This window comes from Diadema setosum, chromosome 2, assembly GCF_964275005.1.
Source record: "Diadema setosum chromosome 2, eeDiaSeto1, whole genome shotgun sequence".
Taxonomy (NCBI): domain Eukaryota; kingdom Metazoa; phylum Echinodermata; class Echinoidea; order Diadematoida; family Diadematidae; genus Diadema; species Diadema setosum.
In genome coordinates this window covers 21417741-21437692 of record NC_092686.1, presented here as the reverse complement: position 1 = coordinate 21437692, position 19952 = coordinate 21417741, and the positions used below count along the sequence as shown (strand labels likewise).

At 39.0% G+C, this 19952-nt stretch overlaps 1 protein-coding gene across 1 annotated transcript in view; it reads left to right on the top strand.

Annotated features, from left to right (window-relative positions):
- LOC140246231 (protein MON2 homolog) overlaps positions 1 to 19952 on the top strand; it is a 105038-nt gene that overhangs the window by 30957 nt on the left and 54129 nt on the right. The window contains exons 5-7 of the mRNA XM_072325687.1: positions 15264 to 15393; positions 18151 to 18260; positions 19071 to 19196. Of these exons, the coding sequence (XP_072181788.1) occupies positions 15264 to 15393; positions 18151 to 18260; positions 19071 to 19196 (366 nt within the window). The remainder of the gene's footprint in view (positions 1 to 15263; positions 15394 to 18150; positions 18261 to 19070; positions 19197 to 19952) is intronic.

Here is a 19952-nt window from a genome sequence, read left to right as displayed (position 1 = left end):
GATGCTTGAAATCAAAAGCGGTAGATCCTGTCGCAAACATTAACGCACCCCCGTCGCAATCACAGCTTTCTTCATTGTTGGTGCTTTTACTTTCCTGATGCATGCACATTTTGTTTGTAATTTCTGTACTCCCTAATTGCCACTTCCATTGCTGCAGCATGAGTTGGAAGGGGATTGCCCAAGTGTGATATGAAATACCAGGTATTGCTGTTTGAATGCAGCAGATTTTGTGAGGGGCATCAAAGAGGTTTGGCTGGGGGCATGATTTCTGGGTTCAAACTCTCTCTGATATTGACAACTAAAACCCAGAGAGAGTTGTAACATATGAATATCACGGGAGATAGTTACAGCAGATAGCGTCAGCTCTCGGGGCTAACGTCTGCGTCTGGAATTTGAGCCGTTGTAGAGACACCTAGCAGATTGATCAGACCAAGGCACTGCCACCAATAATGAACATCTTTGGTATTTTCACTGAGTCTAGAATGAGTTTGCACAGTCCAGTTACTATGCAAGAGGCTTTTAAACATTTATCTTATAGATTGAGAACTCCTTGATTTCTACAAAATATAATCTGTAAATAGTTGAAGGTAAAGCTTACTCTGCAGTTTATGCCAATGAAAAGAATAATATGGTTGGTAGTGAGTTTGATTTGTTTATACTTGTACATACAAGGAGACCCAGTTGGAAGTTTTGATTTCAGAGGCATTTGTAAGCAGTAATGGCAACATATGATATGATGTCTTTGATTGAGCACCTTTTGAGCACCAATTGAGCTTCTTTGGTATGGAATATTTCTTTCAATCTGGTGCTTAGCAATAAGTTTTTCCAGCATTCTTTGTCTCCAATAAGAAGCAATATTCAGAAGTTTCTTGTTCAGACCGTAATACACCTCATTTGATCATTTGTTCACTGCTGGACAGTATAAAACATTAACCAGTTGAGGACGAACTGATTTTGCTACAACACGCATTTCCCATAGATACCTTCCCGAGTATACTCGGGACTAGTCCTCAATGGGTTAATGTCAGTGACAATTCAGTCAAACCCGTCTATTGCGGCCACCCAAGGGAGACTAAAAAAATGGCCATTATAGACAGGTGGCTGCTATAGACAGGTTATCGGACATTTTTGTATGCATTGCCTACGTGCATGCATTTACACTACCAACACTATTCGCGATGCTTTGACAGTGAAAACGCCGTCCTTACACCGTGATTTAGTCGTCCTATGGTTGTGCTTTCGTCGTGAAAAAGTCGTGGTTTTATTGTGATATCGCTGTGAAATCGATGAGGTAGATAATGAGGTAGCCCCTTTGTCATGTTAATAGATCTTTGTTCGCCCTCTTTAGAAAATGTAACAATCGGAACAAAAGCACAGTTCTGGCGAGGGTGTCTTGATCGGACTCTCGAAAGCTTTTGTTATAGCGCAGCAAGCCGTCCGCAAATTTCTATAGTCGCGTGGATTAGATTACTACCATGGCTTACCGTTAGATTACTACATTGTTTGAATTCCCTCAGTTCATCGCGCTTTGCCGCCCGGGCACACGATAATCGCTTCGACTGCGAAGTGCACATTTAGTGAGGACGGAAAAAAAAGATATAAACTTTAGCGAAAGTGCATGATCAGACTCTAGGTATATTCTGAAAACATGCATCTAATCGATCGCTTATTTTCCGTCGCAAATTACATGGTAAAATGTGCAACAAAATCATTTGTATTTTACGTAAAGACGTTTTATAAGACCTCCGTGAACGCAATGTCAACGCAAAGCGTGAACTCAGTAAAATCGGAGAAACAGTAAACACCCTGCCTCACTCAAAACATCTGTAAACTCTCCCTTTCTGCATCGATTTCCACTCCAAATTTCACTTCGATGGAGTTTGTAATCCGTTCCTGTCGCCGTAACGAAAATGTCTAGAACATCAATGGTACTGAAAATGACTTACCGAATATTCCGATGTATCAAGGCAGGGCTTGACACTAACGGTGGCCCGGTGGTCCAAAATTTCAGAAATGAAGATTTTGATGGCCCGATCGGGCCACCAAAAAAGGTCGGATGTTTGCCTTTACTTTTGGAAATGAACAGCGGTAACAATCGGCTCCGTAAGATGCTAAAATAAATGTCAGATGTTTGCTTTATTTTTGGCAATGAATAACGGTAATATTCGACTCCGTATGATACAATAATGAATGTCGGATCTTTGCTCATACATTGTACTTTCGGAAATGAATAACGGTCAGCTCCGTACGGTGCTGAAATTAACGTCAGATACTAGTATTTGATTTTGCGTTCGGAAATGAATAAGGATAACATTCGGCTCCGGAAGATGCTGAAATAAAATAATGTCGAATATTTGCTTTGACTTTCGGAAATAAATAACGACAATTTTCAACTCCGTACGATGACAAAATAAATGCCAGATATTTGCTTTTACGTTCGAAAGTCAATAACAATAACATTCAGCTCCGGAAGATGCTGAAATAATGTCAGATGTTTGCTTTCAATTTTGGCAATGAATAACGGTAATATTCGACTCCGTATGATACAAAAATGAATGTCGGATCTTTGCTCATACTTCTGAAAATGAATAACGGTAAGATTCAGCTCCGTACGGTGCTGAAATTAATGTCAGATACTATACTATTTGATTTTGCGTTCGGAAATGAATAAGGATAACATTCGGCTCCGGAAGATGCTGAAATAAAATAATGTCGAATGGTTGCTTTGACTTTCGGTAAGGGATAATGATAACTTTCAACTCCGTACGATGATAAAATAAATGCCGGATATAATATTTGCCTTTACGTTCGAAAGTCAATAACAATAACATTCAGCTCCGGAAGATGCTGAAATAAATGTCAGATGTTTGCTTTCAATTTTGGCAATGAATAACGGTAATACTCGACTCCGTATGATACAAAAATGAATGTCGGATCTTTGCTCATACTTTTGAAAATGAATAACGGTAAGATTCAGCTCCGTACGGTGCTGAAATTAATGTCAGATACTAGTATTTGATTTTGCGTTCGGAAATGAATAAGGATAACATTCGGCTCCAGAAGATGCTGAAATAAAATAATGTCGAATGGTTGCTTTGACTTTCGGTAAGGGATAATGATAACTTTCAACTCCGTACGATGATAAAATAAATGCCGGATATAATATTTGCCTTTACGTTCGAAAGTCAATAACAATAACATTCAGCTCCGGAAGATGCTGAAATAAATGTCAGATGTTTGCTTTCAATTTTGGCAATGAATAACGGTAATACTCGACTCCGTATGATACAAAAATGAATGTCGGATCTTTGCTCATACTTTTGAAAATGAATAACGGTAAGATTCAGCTCCGTACGGTGCTGAAATTAATGTCAGATACTAGTATTTGATTTTGCGTTCGGAAATGAATAAGGATAACATTCGGCTCCGGAAGATGCTGAAATAAAATAATGTCGAATGGTTGCTTTGACTTTCGGTAAGGGATAATAACTTTCAACTCCGTACGATGATAAAATAAATGCCGGATATAATATTTGCCTTTACGTTCGAAAGTAAATAACAATAACATTCAGCTCCGGATGATGCTTAAGTAAATGTCGAATGATTACTTTCACGTTCGGAGATGAAAAACCAATATTCAACTCCGTACGATGATTAAAATGTCGGATGCTTGCTTTTACTTTCGAAAGTAGATAGCGGCTCCGGAAGATGTTAAAATAAAATAATGTCATGATGATTGCTTTTATGTTGGAAAGTGAATAGCAGTAATATTCTGCTCCGTACGAAGCTAAGATAACTTTCGGATGTTTGCTTTTAAATTTCGAAATGAATAACAGTAACATTTAGATGCATTCGATGGTAAAATTAACGTTTCATGTTTAATTGCTTTGACGTACGGAATGAATAACAATATAGTATTCAACTCCGTACGATGATAAAATATATGCCGGATGTTTGCTTTTCCGTTCGAAATTAAATAGCAATAACATTCAGCTCCGGAAGATGCTAAAAGAAATGTCGAATGATCCCTTTGACGTTTGGAAATGAATAACAATAATATTCAACTCCGTACGATGATTTGTTAAATAGATTACAGCTCGTTATTCCGAAGGTTCGTTGAAGGCTCTTCGGTCCGAAGATTCGTTATTCCCAAGGTTCCCGGCGTTGTTCCGAATTTCATTTTCTGATTAACTATTCTTCGGAATAACAGCACCCATAAACTAAATGTCTGATGTTTGCTTTTATGTTCGAAAGTAAATTGCAATAACATTCATAATAATCTATAAGCCTATTTGCTAAATCTTAGAACTCAGAATAACAGTAAGATGATTGAATGTTCTATTCATTGATTTTCGACATGACGCACTTCAGTAATATTTGATATTTGTTTTTCTTTGTAGTAGGACCGATGTAGTTTTTCTTAAGTTTTTCTTGATTTTTCTTTCGGGCCACCAGAAAGTTAGTGTGGAGCCCTGATCAAGGTCATTGGCATGTTAGCCCCGATCGGACGCCGTGTTTTTACGAAAGAGTATAGAAGCGCACGAATGTGATTTTTACTACGACTGGGCTGTGTATAGTTATGCCACTTGATAAATGTTGATGTACAGCGAGAGTTATCAACATTTAAATTATGTAGGAAGCGTGATCGTTCGTATTTTGTCATGAGGGTATTTAAAATTCAGATAAACATCTCATTTCTCCCATGCCGTGTGGCGGAATCCGAATGACTGTCACAAACTACTTTCGAGTAAACCTCTATCAATGTACCCTACCACGCCACACTACATACATTGTAGCTAACACGAGTCCATGAGAGTAATGCGTTGCCATGCATCCACGTGCGTCCGCACTACCAGTGAGCAGTCAGTGCAGGTGCGCAGAGCACTTGTACAAAGTGATGCGTGCACCTAATACTCTGGCATGAACCATGCAGGGCCGTATAAAGAGAGTGGCCATCTCGCTTTTTGGCTTATGTGTTTTGAAGCCTGTGATTGGTCAAAAGCTGGTCCCATGATCTACAGGCGCCATGTCGTTACTAAAGTGCGCTCATAATGCAGTGCCCACTTGTTTACGACCACAGAACTCTGTGTTTACGACCCCTTTGGTTTGGTTATTTTGTTACGTCTGAGCGTACACGCTAACCCTGTTACGTGTAATACGCGCGGTATCGACATGGCGTCCAAATTAGCAGTTGGCCAGACTCTCTTTATATACGGCACTGGCGTGAACCTTAAACTCCTTCCACATGGATGAGAAGACCGGACGAGATCGACGCGACGGGTAACTTAGTGTCGATCACAAATCATTTAAAAGATGACTAGTATTCACACTAGCCGGGTTCACACGTACACCAATTAGCGGGATACAAATCTCGAGATTTGCATCGCGATCGTCATCCCGAGTTTTTTGCACGTGTGGACAGAAAAAACCCGAAAATTAGCGGGATAAGCATCGCGATGCTAATCCTAAGAAATCTTGCGCTGGTTCATCAATTAGCGGGATAATTGGCCCCGCGCTGGTACGTGTGAACGGTCGGGATTAGAATCTCGAGTTTTTATATCCCATCATGCAATGCGCACATCACAACAGCGAGGCCTCTGCGAAGGACAAAGGGAAGTGCGCGCAGGTAGTGATAGAGAAGGGCGCTGTGTGACCCAGTTTGCAGGCTTTGCTGTTATCTCTATCGGCAATTAGCGGGATAATTCGGTACGTGTGGACGCTCGCCAAATTAGCGGGATACCGATCGCGATCGCTATCCCGCTAATTTGGTACGTGTGGACGCTCACAAAAAAACTCGAGATGTGGATCGCGATCGTCATCCCGCTATTTTGTACGTGTGAACCCGGCTACTGATTATGCCTGCATGGATAAGAATTTCAGCACAGCCTTTTTATTCACTTCCAATATGGGGTCTGTAGGCCTATATTTCCGAAGTATACTACTCTCATGAGTCGATGGAATACTAGTACAAACTTAAATTTCGTTTCTCTTGTCACGCACAAAGAGAAAGAGGGAGAGAGAGGGGGTGGGAAACAAACAATCAGAATACTGTTAGCGTTCGTTTAATACATTGTAGTTTAATACATTCTTAACTTGAAGCTATAATTTCTCGAATATTAATTCATTGCCTTTCCCATGGCCCTCAGAAACTAAAGTTCATTAACTGGCGGTGTGTCTTGTTTATCATGTTTGGCACGTAAGGAATGCGCGCATACTACTAGACAGGGCGTGTATTCTTCTGCCATTTCTTTCTTCGAAGTCTGAAATGTAATAACCGTCGAGAAGGTTTATTTCATGAGCTTCACATGTTAATCATGATGCATGCATGCCTGAGAGCGTTCGTTCGTCATGAACCTTCAAACTTGCTCTATACTCAGACAATAATTTCGGGAATTTCCAAGGCAACTGAGTAATATTTCTTTTTAAAAACCATTTATAAGAACAAATGTAACCTGCTAATTGCTTATCGATAAATCGATACAGTTTAAACTATCGTTCTTGTGCCTCACAGTGGTGTGGAGCGTATGCCGTTGAAACGTTCTTTTTAATGATGGAATAAAAAACAAGAACGCAGTTTGGTCGACCGTTCACAAGTCACCGCGGGGCAGCAAGATTTCTTGGGTTTAGCATGCTGTTCGCGCCAATATTTGTGTCGTGTGTCTTTCTTATGTGCGAAAAAGTTTGCTAGCGGATTACAATCTCCCGAGTTTTGTAACCTGCTAATTTGTATGCGTGTATAAGAAGACATTGTAGGCTTCCTGCCAACCTCTTCAGAATATTAAACATCGTTAGAAAATATTTCAAATATTCCACCAAGTGTCTATACCAGATTGTTGTATTTCATTTCTAAAAATGCAAAAGCTCCCCCATGTGAGAGGGGGACACCTCCTTCTCCACACATTATAGACTTCACTCACATAAAGTTGGTTACAGTGAAAGACGCACACGTCCATCAGAAGGTGGTTGTAGCCATTCTCATTGTTCCCCGATCGATCAGTACACATTTTCTTTTTCTTGTTTTTTTTTTTGAAAAAGAATAAAAATATTGTAACAAAGTGTGAATTAGATCGTTGAAATTCAGATCTCGATACAAACTTTCCTCGCACCTTTGATCATCAAAGTTCTTACACAGTGACAGACGCGCACGGGACTCACGAGGTGACAGAAAAATCACGATTTTATAGCCATGCCCACTGCCCCAGAGTATTAAATTTCTTACATTTTCTAAAAAAAAAAAAAAAAAAATGTGTACATGATGAATTCCATAAAAATGGTGTTGAATATCATATCTAAAATACAAATGCACCCGTGATGGTCTGTCACAAGCTCTGTGCTCTCTATTATGCTCCAGCTCTCCCTCGATTACGTGTTCTTCCCCTCCCGCACACGTAAATATGGATATAGTGCCTATACCTGTAACATGTATCTTTGGACACTGTTTCATACGAGGGTATGATTAACCCCCACCCCCACCCCCCAAAAATAATGCAATCGTTACATGGAGTTTCCGCCAGATGTTGCTTACGCTATATGAATAAAAAACCGCGTAGATAAGTAACAATTACCATAGGTACTCTCTTAAATTAAGCTCTTACCATAGAGGTCACATCAGTCGGGTCACTAATGAAAAGAACTGTTCATAGATAATTATAGGGGCCAACCCCGATTTGTAAAGCCTGATGTTCTTTTTTTTTTCTATTTTGTTTGCATTTAATTACAAACGTATACAAACTGTTTCTTGACATAAAAGCCAAGGTGCTCCCTGCCCTATCGTAGGTTGTTTAACAATGACCCGGATATTCATTAACTCCTTGCGGCTGGAAGCTTTTGTGCTTGATGATGATATCAAAAGGTGGAACGGCATTGAGTCGCTGAGCTGCGCATGCATGACCAACGATGACCGAGCTGTGCCGATATAATGGGTCGGTTTGGAGATGGATCTTTTCTACCTCCCTGGTTCGATGTAATGTAACATGGACATTATAGTACACTTCGTCGTCAGAAAACGACTAACAGTTATTTACTGTTGATCACCAAATCCTCGAAGTAGTATTCAGAGTAATTTCACAGTTCAAAATTTAACTCCCTTTAATCTCGTAAGCAGTTTCTTACATGCAATTCGGTAAAACGTGAGATCGTATGGGTTTTGCATTGTCATGATCATGTTGTTTATATTACTCGAAAATATCAATAAATGAAATTCTTGCCTCGTATTGTTTTCATTACAACTGATTGAAAATTTGTTTTATATCGACGTAAACTGTGAATTCGTGAATACAACTTGAATGAAAATTACTTGACTGGACATGCATGGGCACTTAAAATCTGATCTATCCACAAAGAATAATATACATGAAGATTATCCCGTATTAATTCTATCAAATTTTGTTAAGGTCAGAATTGCATTATTGTTGATAACGGAATTCATGATGCCGTAATTACGATAATTTACCTTGCACTGAATCGTAATATTGCTGTTAATGATACGGAATGTTGCTATAATCACTAACGAGTGCCGCTTAGTTATTTCCGCGTGCAGTATATTATGTCGTATAATATGTTGTTTGTAACAATACTCCGTCATATTTTGAACGGGCCAAGACACAATCACTCGCCCTGCGTATTATACTGTACATAATTATGACATAGTTCACGATATCCCGCTCGATAAAAGTTTAATGATTGGATGAAATGAGCGGCAACTTCTTAGCACTTCTGATTCTTGAGCAGATATATAATTTTCTTTAAGAGAATATCCATATCAGCGTTTTAAGCTTCATGATTTAAACTACGGAAATTGTTCTGTCTGTAGGCTGTTTTATCAACAAGGTTCTATATCTGAAAGAGAAATCGCAAGAGACTTTCAGTTTGCCACTGCTCTGCGTGGAAGTTTCGTCCGCATTTGCACGCTGTATAGGGGCCGAATATATCACTGTCATTATCGTAACACCTCGTCTTCATCATTATCACAAGCGCCCTCGATCTATCATTATCATCATCAAAAGCATTAAAAAAATGTTCAACGTCATAGGGCTCGACACTAACGGTGGCCCGGGCCACCAAAAACACACGTCGGGCCCCTAAAATTTCAGAAATTAAGATTTTGGTGGCCCGATCGGGCCACTAAAAAAAGTCGGATGTTTGCCTATACTTTTGAAAATGAACAGCGGTAACAATCAGCTCCGTAAGATGCTAAAAAAAAAAAAAATGTCAGATGTTTGCTTTTAACTTTGGAAATGAATAACGGGAATATTCGACTCCGTATGATACTAAAACAAGTGTTGGATGTTTGCTTATACTTTTTGAAATGAATAACGGTAAGATTCGGCCCCGTACGGTGCTAAAATTAATGTCAGATATTTGATTTTGCGTTCGGAAATGAAAAGGATTCTTAACATTCGGCTTCGGAAGATGCTGAAATAAATGTCGAATGTTTGCGTTGCCGTTCGGAAATAAATAAGAATGATATTCAACTCCGGATACGATGATGAAATAGATGCCGGATGTTTGCTTTTATACGTTCGAAAGTAAATAGCAATAACATTCAGCTCCGGAAGATGCTAAAGTAAATGTCGAATGATCCCTTTGACGTTCGGAAATGAATAACAATAATATTAAACTCCGTATGATGATAAAATAAATGCCGGATGCTTACTTCTACGTTCGAAAGTAAATAGCAATAACATTCAGCTCCGGAAGATGCTAGAATAAATATCGAAAGATCCCTTTAACGTTCGGAAATGCATACCAATAATATTCAACTCCGTACAATGATTAAATAAATGTCGGGTGTTTGATTTTACTTTCGAAAGTAAAGAGCAATAACATTCGCTCCGGAAGATGCCAAAATAAATATCAGATGATTGCTTTTAGGCCTACATTCGTTTGGAAGTGAATAGCAGTAACATTCTGCAATGTACGATGCTGAAATAAATGTCAGATATTTTGCTATAGCATTTCGAAATGAATAACAGTAACATTTAGTTGCGTTGCATGGGAAAATAATGTCTGATGTTTGCTTTGACGTTCAAAAATGAAAACAGTAACATTCGGCTCCGTATATACGATGCTAAACAATTGTCAGATTATTCATTTCACTTTCGGAAGTGGACAGCAATAGCATTCGGCTCCATGCGATAATGAAATAAATGTTGGATGTTTGCTCTTAAATCTGGAAATGAATAACGGTAATATTCTGCTCCGTACGATGCTAAAATAAATAACACATTGTTGCTTTTACATGTGGAAATGATTAACGGTATCTATCGGCTCAGTTAGGTGCTAACATAAATAGCGGATGTTTACTTTCACGTTCGGAAATGAATAGGGCCTAAGGATAATATTCAGCTCCGTAAGATGCTAAAATGAATGTCGGTTCTTTGCTTTTACATTTGAAAATGATTAACGGCAACATTCGGCTCCGTAAGGTGCTAAAATAATAGTAAAATTGGATGATTGCTTTTAATACAATTTTGTTTGTTTTAGGCTTTCAATACCGATGTAGAAATAAGGACGATACGATAAAATTAGAAGCTGAATGAATATTAAACGACATGACAGTCTCACGTCACGCTCAGGCATCTTGCACTTCTTTAATATTATGGTCTTGGTAAACATGACACGTGGTACGCGCCTGCCGTGATATAACGCATTGAAGAACCTGCATGGTAACGTACATAAACACGCATGCGATTTGTCGTAATTAATGTGGTAGCGAACGCAGGGATTTACGAAGACGAACACAGGGATTTACGAAGACGAATACACATGCTTCGTTGCATGTCTTTTCATGCTATTCTAGGTGCTCGCGTCGATCGACGAAACCATACTATACTGTTACAAACGACATGAACAATGCAAGTAGAGCTTCGTTTGTTGTATCGAAATGGATAAACAAGGTGCTGGAACCAAGATCATCAGCGGATTATCAAACTTTTCAACGCTCCAGAAGCACTGAAACAGCATGATTTGATCGTTCTTCGGCCGTGAACTAGTAGTGAAAAAGTCGTGGTTTTGGAGCCCAAGAGCTGCGGACAAAAGCCGATGTAACAATCGGCGGATTATCACCATGAATAGCATGTGTCTTTTGTTCGATTTTCACGCTGCATAACAAAAGAGTCACTCTAGCCGGCGAGGGGGCGAGGCAGGATGTCGGTGACTGTTCTGCCCGAAAAGCACGACTTTTTCACGACGTAACAACTACTAATCCACGGTAATTTCACATCGATTCCAGCACATTTTCACAACTCGTTCACCACCTAATCACAACGCAATCACGGCAAAACCACGGGGACAATATGTAAGTGCAAAAGCACGACTTTTGCACGACTAAATCACAACGAAACCACAAGTAAAGGACGGCGTTTTCACTGTCAAAGCATCGCGAATAGTGTTGGTAGTGTTATGTAGCATGTGTACACGTGTGCATGCGTGTGCTACACGTATTGAACGACGTTGGTGTCGATAAATTTGTTGCACAGTAGTATGTATTTCAGGCAATTTTTTTTTTTTTTTTACTATTAAGTGCATTATTATGAGTGAATGTAGCAGTGGCCATGGCTGAACGCTAGCCATGAATGACAGGCACGACTGCAAAGTGGAAAAACGTGCTGAATTATCAGCCAGGCTACGGCTCCGTATGGGTCTGTGGCCGCTATAGACAGGTTAAAGTCTACCACGGGAGGCAAAATTGGTGGCCGCTGGTGGCGTTAGACATGTGGCCACTATACACAGGGTCTATAACAGGGCCTTTCTCTTGGGAGGATTTTTCAGTGGCTGCTATAGACAGGTGGCTGCTAAGGCAGGTTTGACTGTACTCAATTCCCCCTCTGCCCCCCCCCCCCCCCCACAACAAAAACACAAAACAAAGAAGCAATGAACTGACTACTTGGCCCTTATGTCCAGAATGTTCAGTTTGACATTTTTGGCAGTTAATCATCAGTGTTGTAAAATCTTTCAAATCTAACAGCACAAACTGCCTCCACATTGATGGTTGAGTATTGAAAGTTAGTAGGCCTATTTCTTCCCCTCCTTCCTTTTAACCCCCCCCCCCCTTCCCAGTTTTCAGAGCATCCCCTAAGTTACACTAATTACCTTTGCAGAAGAAGGCATGCTGTTTGTATACTGCATAAAGTTTGCACCCTTCTGTTCCTTATTAGTCAGTGTGGCTGATCGAATATGATATATTTGATCTATTATATGTCATGGGGAGTTGGGTTTCATTGCACAGATGGTTCAGATTATGTACAGTTTATGGGTCAGGCACTATGAATGTAAAGTGTGGGTGGTTGATAGTCTCTTTGTTCCATGAATTAATTTATTCTGATCTTGAGCAAAGTTCATTTCCTGCCACAATAGTGTCAAACAATATTTTTGCGGCACAAAATTTTTCACAAATTGGAGCTAACGGCCATTTTTGTGACAAACATTTTTTTGTGAGTTGCCTCTTGCAATCAACACATAGAGTAGAGACAAAAACTTTCATGTGCATTTTAATTTCGCTAATCTTAACTTGCGAAATTTTTGGAATTCAAATACATGCGAACATTCCTTGTTGTACAGTACTAGCTATGTAGAACAACTGCAATTCTTTGATTTTAAATGTCTTTCATTGTAGCTGTAAGTATGGTACATTATTGACCATCCTCCCCCCCCCCCCCCTCCTTCCCATGAAGCCCAATATATTCAAATTTGATAGGATTTGATGCATTCAGTCGCAAACATATTAGGTAGACAGAATGCACAAACCAGATCTCATATACTGTAGCTGTTGGAAGTCATTGCAACTGAATTCAATTTCCTTCAACAAGGCAGAGCCACCTCATAAAGCCTGATATTTCTTTTTTCACTTTGTCTGACATTGTAATAGTTATGAACATGACACTCTTTTATGTCTGTTTTTTTTTTTCTTTTGCATATATATAGCGGTAGACACACTGCATTCATATTTTATCGTGATTGCAAAGCTACTGTATAATTCAATGTGGCATCATGAAGGTATCGGTGCATACAGGATACCAAGGTATTATGTTCTATACCCCTGGGTACTCTTGTTGACATGCACACTCTTTTAAAGAGAAATTTGCTTTTTTCAAACTACTATAAAGCAAGAAATAATCGCGCCATAAAATTTTCCTGAATTGGAGCTGACGGCCTTTTTCGCAGCATGAAATTTTCACAAAGTACTACTGTCATCCAATGCATTAAAAGACAAAAACTTTCTCGAGCATTTTAAATTTACAAATTTTGGTGCGCGAAATTCGTGAAATTAAATTGCACCCTAAAATTTCTGGTTGTGCAGAAATGAATTCTTGTGATAAATACACAGCACCCGCTGCTATAAAGGAATAGAACTAGCACTGGCTGTTGGGCAGAAGCTTCTCAAAGCCAACCTTATGTCAGCTGCTTCACAATGAATATTAAGTAAACTGGATTCTGTGCCAATTCCTTTTTATAAATCGAAAGGTGAAAAAAATATCACACAAGTGTTTAGACACTGAAGTTTAATTCATTTTATGCATACCATGACTCTGACTTTCAGTTTATTGTACTGTGAAATAGATTGAAGTAAAGACAAAAACAACAAAACATTTGTGTCCTTTGTGTTAATCTTCCTATGTACACTATACATGTACCTCGTCTTAGAAGTCACTTGGGTTCCTTATACCAAATGGAGTTACATCTTCAGTACTCACATTTTAGATATGAGCTGTATAGTGTCAATAATTGTTAACAAGAAGTCAAAGATCATTGGGTTGTTCCACGCAAGTCATGAACATGCACAAACACCAACGAACATAAAGTAAACCTGAGTCAGCCCCTCTATCATGAAAAGTCGATGAAAATTGTTATTGAAAGGAAGAAAAAAATATTTGTGCTATTTGTGCTTTTTTGCCTTGTAGTACAATACCGTCTCTGCATGTACATGTTTTTTACTTTCATAATGCTCAAACAGCAATATTGGAATAAAAAACAAGTGCTCCTGTGCATGTAGTACATAGTCTCTCTCGCACACACACACAACACACGTACCTCATACACCTTCTGCCTCAATGCATTCTGCACAATACCACAGCCATTCATTACTTGATGATTATTGTGCTGGTACTGTATCCCCAGGTATAGACACACACACACACTCGCACTGCATAATTCCTGCTTGATTGGGAAAAGGATCTTGTAATACAGATTTCCCACAAGACCTTTAGATGCATAATGGTCATTGGTAAAGCTTGGAGTATGCCCTATGTGTCACAGTTGGTGTTCAGCAGGAATTATGCACACTTCAGTCTTTTGATTGATCGCAGTTGATTTCTAATTTGGCATGATATGAATAGATGCAATGAAAAGTATGCTTTAACAGTGAAATTATCATATCCAAGCTGAACCACTTGCCTTTCTTTACATATTTATGACTAATAAAAATGAATGCTTTTTATGCCTCCGCCACGAAGTGGTGCCGGAGGCATTATGTTTTCGGGTTGTCCGTCCGTCCGTCCGTCCGTCTGTCCGTACGTCCGTACATCTGTACGTACGTCCGTCCGCCTTCGTTTACGCGATAACTTGAGTAATATTAACAGGAATTTTACCAAACTTATTTCAAGTATAAAGTATGATGGGGCAATTACTTGATTAGATTTTGGGTGAAATCGGCCAAAGGTCAAAATTCAAGGTCAAATCATGAAATTTTATTTGTTTGCGTGATAACTCAAGACTGGGTGAAGCAGCTTTAACCAAACTTGGTCCAAGGATGATGTATGATGGGGTAATTAGTTGAGTAGATTTAAGTGACATTGGCAAGAGGTCAAAGGTCAAAAGGTCAAGGTCAAATGCTAAAAATGTTGCTATTTCCCCCATATCTATGCAATGCCCGAAGGTATTTTCTTGAAACTTAGTGGAGACATGTACTACTGTCAACAATTTAGAGGTGCCAGTATGAGGGAAATGTCCAGACAAGTTTAGGTATTTTGAAAAACTAATCCATTCAACAGGGCTTTCCTCCAAATGTGATACTTGTTAATGCTGTGCAAAGATTTCTATCTTTATTGTACACACATGTAATACTATATGCCACTTGAAGTTTACCAAACTTTGAGTATCAAGACCTAGCATTCAGCATGACTTTAAAAGTGCAGTGAACAGTGTTCATAGTGAAATCAAACAGTATTTTCAACTAAAAATGGAATCGATGTTCGTGTAGCTGACGAGATTTCCTCTTGTTCATATAGATCATTTATTTAAATGTGTTTTTTTTTTCTGTTCAGGCTGTGGTTGTGTGTTTTCGTCTGCACTTCTCGAAAGACAACACCACCAGTAACACGGCCTCTGCCATCGTCCAGCAAGTGGTCTCCATCGTCTTTGAGAGGGTCCTAGCTGAGGATGAGGCAAACGCAGGTGGGTCTGATGTTCCTAGGGAAAGCTTGAAAAATTAGTTCTAATCTCAGTCAACATTCAGAATGCAGAAAGTTAAGTACAGTAGAAATCAGTTTTTGAATAGTGATGCAAAAAAAAAAAAGATTTTATTTGCTGCTGTTCCCACACAGCTAAAATAAAAAATAGATGAATAAATAAATCTTTAAAAAAATCACTCGGCTGCAAATCAAGCACTTTTAATCTGCAAACTGTGCATGCAGCAACCAGAGCTAGCAGTGACCAGAGTATGACCCCGGCAACCTCATCCACATTATAGTGCAGAGAGTTGGATCATGAGATTAAACGAATTAATCTTTTTATTCACTTGCAATTCATACTCACTGCGCTGGGCAAATTATGGTGAAGGTTGGAAAAAAACAAAAATTGAAATGGACTGATTTTTGCATTGTGATGGGAATCCTGGTAGTAACCATATCTTCTTTTTGTTTTTTTGCTTGTTTGTTTGTTTTGAATCAATTGTGATTTTCAGGTGTATGTGAACATGCATATTGCGTGATATTCAGTGCATGCTCAAGATTGGGGTTCTTGCTCAAAAATGAAAGAAAAAGAACAGTCCCATTCATGAAGTAGACAGTATAAATGAAGATCGACAGTTTCAAGCTGCTGAGTATCTCAATGTGTCTACAATTGTATTTACATTGTCTTATGTGAATTGTCCTCCAATGATATATTTTCATCTTGATATCTAAGATAGAATATTCATCCTCATGATTTTGAATATCAGTGGAACACTACTGCACAGCCTTATTCTGTGTTTTGTCTCCTTGCAGTAATCAGTGTTAAACAAATATCAATAGGGGCAATATTTCTGTGTGGTCTATCACAGCCAGTGATAATCTCAAGCTAATCTGCATCCCTCATTGTATTAATCAATTTTCCAAGGTTCAGAGCATACCAATGTATGTTGAAGATTTCCTTGGCATAACAAGAGGAGACATCTGAAATCCTATATCAGGGCTTGACATTGGCAGTGGCCCAGTGGCCCACGGCCATCAAAAATTGATGTCGGGCCACCAAACTTTCAAAAAAGCATATGTTTTGTTGGCCTCATCAGGCAGCTAAGATTCAAAGAAGAGTATGTTTCCTTTTACTACACCACTACTACACTTCTTTTCCAAGCCACCAAAGTTTCAATTGTAATGATTTTAGTGGTTTGAGCAGGTCATATCTATGAAAAAGTTAGTGTTGAGCCCTGGATATATCTTGTGGTATGAAACAAGGTAACTTGTTTTGTAGAATGACAGACAAAGTGCACCTTGGAAGTGATTGTTTTCTCAGTGTGTCAGTGATAGGGTGTCATCTGGTAGGTGATCACATTTTCCCCACCTGCTCTAAAATGAGCGTCTATCTGCCAAGCGTTTGGTGTGCAATTCAATTTACCAGAGTTCTGGTTCGAAAGGCTTGCAGCGCTGGAGATGCGACCAGCATGTCATTTTGAAGAGATAATGAGACAGACAAGGGGACTGGAGGGAAGGATCTGGAGGGGATTTGGGGGGTTCAGTAAGGGTTGTATGGACTCCTTTCACAAGTGAAGTAATGAAGGTAGCCAGACAAAAGTAACTAAAAACTATCGCACAATAAAGTTGTATGAGAGGAGAGGAGGCTGAAGAGAGAGGGCATGTGCACATGTGCAGATCACCTGGGCTTGAGAATTTAATTTGATTTCTGTCGTATGAGACAAGCTACCTGCACGCCACGTTCGTGCGGTAAGTCTTCACACGTCTTCAAGTTGTGGTTTTACAAGTAATTACCAGATTAAATTCCAAATGTGAAATGTGAAATGCAATAAGGAGCCCTGCCTTGGAGAGTGTTTGAACTGTCAGAAGGATTTATGACAGCATTTTCACTTTTACCACATTTTCGAATCTTTTTCTCAAGAAATCAGTTGACAATCGAAGTAATGTTTGTATATTTGTCGCTGGAGTACTGCTAATATCTTCAGGCAGTAAAGAAAATGCCGTAGAGCACTCATGTCTGGTGGTTTACCAAGAGACCACACTGATTTCTATTACCCCATCACTTTCACGTGTATAAAATTGATAAGGCTTTGAGTGTCATGCCAGTGATTTGCATGTACAGCAGTACATTTGTGTGAAATTAGTTCTTTAGCACCTCATTTTTGTTGCCATGCCAACTTCTCACTTAAGGACCACTGAAGTAACTCTTCTTTTATTCGAAACTGCAGAGTAGGGTGATATAAGAGACTATATGAATTACTGTATGTGCCAGATATTTCTCATGGTTTTCATTTTCGTGAATTTCTTGAGTTGGTTGCTACTTGCGAATTTGACAGCACATTATAATATCAACTCTGATCTCAACATGAATGCAACATGCACTGATACGCAGTGCACACTGCATGAACAAAATGTGTGATAATAGTTTAGTAGGTGTCCAGAGACACCTGTGCGCACTTCTTAATTTCTCTGTCCATTTCTGTACTCCACAATTGCAAATCAATTATGTAAACACTTGGGAAATTGCCGGGAAGGTCTGATTCACAAAAAATTAGTCTCGCTAAATATGCCATATACAGACATCAAACACACATTTTTACGGCCCTGCTCTCCACTTGTACACATACACACTCGTACATATGTAAAGGTCTGAAATGAAATGCGATGATTTTCTAGAGTGATGGCCTAGGGCACTTTAGGTGTTGGAAGAAGGGTTAAAGTCATCATTAACACCATTGATTTCTGTCTGATATTGATGCAGATGGTTCAGAGGTTCCAGTGGATGAGGAAGAAATGAAAGCAAGCCTAGGTCACAGGGAGGCCCCAAGGTCCCTCAAGCCCTGTGCTACCGACGCCTTCTTGCTCTTCCAGGTACTCAATTGAACTTCTTAACTTAAGAGTAAACAGTAGGGTAATTAATATGTATGTGCAGTCATCAATTTAAATTGTTTTATCACATTATCATCCAAAACTTATCTTTCTAATCAGATGTTTTTTTTTTGTTGCATTAATCTTTTGATTGCTAAGTTTTGTACAGTTGTAAAATGATGCTTCCCATTCAATCTTTAATGACCACTTGAAAACTATCTTTAATAACTCCTTAAAGTGCTACCTGACTAATTAAATGATAAGAAAGAATTACTCTCTATTCTCATATCATGTTGAGTAGCGTTATATGCTGCTGATTTGAGCAATGCACGTCAGTACAGCTGTTTTGATAACACATCCCTTTATCATCGTACTGCACATAATACTACTGTTTGTTTATCAGCACTGGCTGTGCTTAGAATGTCTCAACCATGACATCATTCAGTGCACACCCTCCCAAAGTCTTCAATGTCTAATATTTAAAAATCATCAGAATGTGTCATGGAAGGTGTGTTTGTTTTTTTCTTGTGTCATCTTCGAATGTTCCAAAGAAGAAAAATGTGGAGACTTCTATTTACATGCCGTGCAAAGACAAATACATCATTTATATCATCATTACAGTAGAATAATATGTAATTTCATGCTCCAGTGAGCCATTATGTGTTTGAGACCATGTACCATATGATGCTCAGTACTCGCATAATGAAGCCTTCTACTCGAGTATGGTGAAGTGCGCCACTGAGTTTGTGATCACACAAGCTATGACCCTTTGAATGTTAGTTTCTATGTGTCCGTCTGTGTTGATTTGACCAGGACCTGTGCTGTCTAGTGAACGGAGACCAGCCGACATGGCTCATGGGTATGACGGCCATGACCAAGAAATTTGGCCTTGAGCTCCTTGAGTCTGTCCTCAACAGCTTCCCTCAAGTGTTCCTCAGGGTAGGAAGAAAAAGTCCATTACCTTGTACCTGTCACATTCTATGCAGCTATATTTAACTAATGCCTTGTGTATGTGGCGTGGGTAGCTCTTTGTGACTTCAATGGCTTCTTGTAAATTTGAGAATGATGGCAATAATTGAAATCGACATGCATTTGTATGACAAACAAAAAGCAAAAATAATATTATGTTCATGTCTATAGTTGTCACCCCCCCCCCCCACACACACACACACACACACACACACATTCATATATTCATTCTGAGAAAAAAAATGGAGTGGCCCACTCAAAGACTATGCTTGTAATATATTGGGCTCTTGGAAAGAAAAAAAAAATGTTGAAAACTTTACAAGTACAAAGAGAGAAAGCCAAGGGAGGAAGAATAGAAGGAAATAGAAAGAAAAGGAAAGTGCAAAAAGAGGGGGAAAAAGGAAGGAAGTGAGCATGTCATGTTGTAAAACGAAAGCCTAGATCAAAGCCTAAATTGATAGTCGAAGTCTGTAGAGATAATCTGTATTATCAAGGGTCTTCAGTCCTGGCATTATGTGACTTATTTAGCCATTCAGATAGTTTCAAATGAATTGAAAGTGCAGAAGTGATTTAGATGAGTGTATTGTGAATAGTCATAGGTAATAATTTCTTTCAAGATTAAGCTTTGAATGATGAAATCAGCCCCAATCAAACTGTCCCTGTAGGGTAATCCCAAAGAGAATGTTTCCTGTGTATCACACAAAGTCAAAGATGAGTTTCTATCTC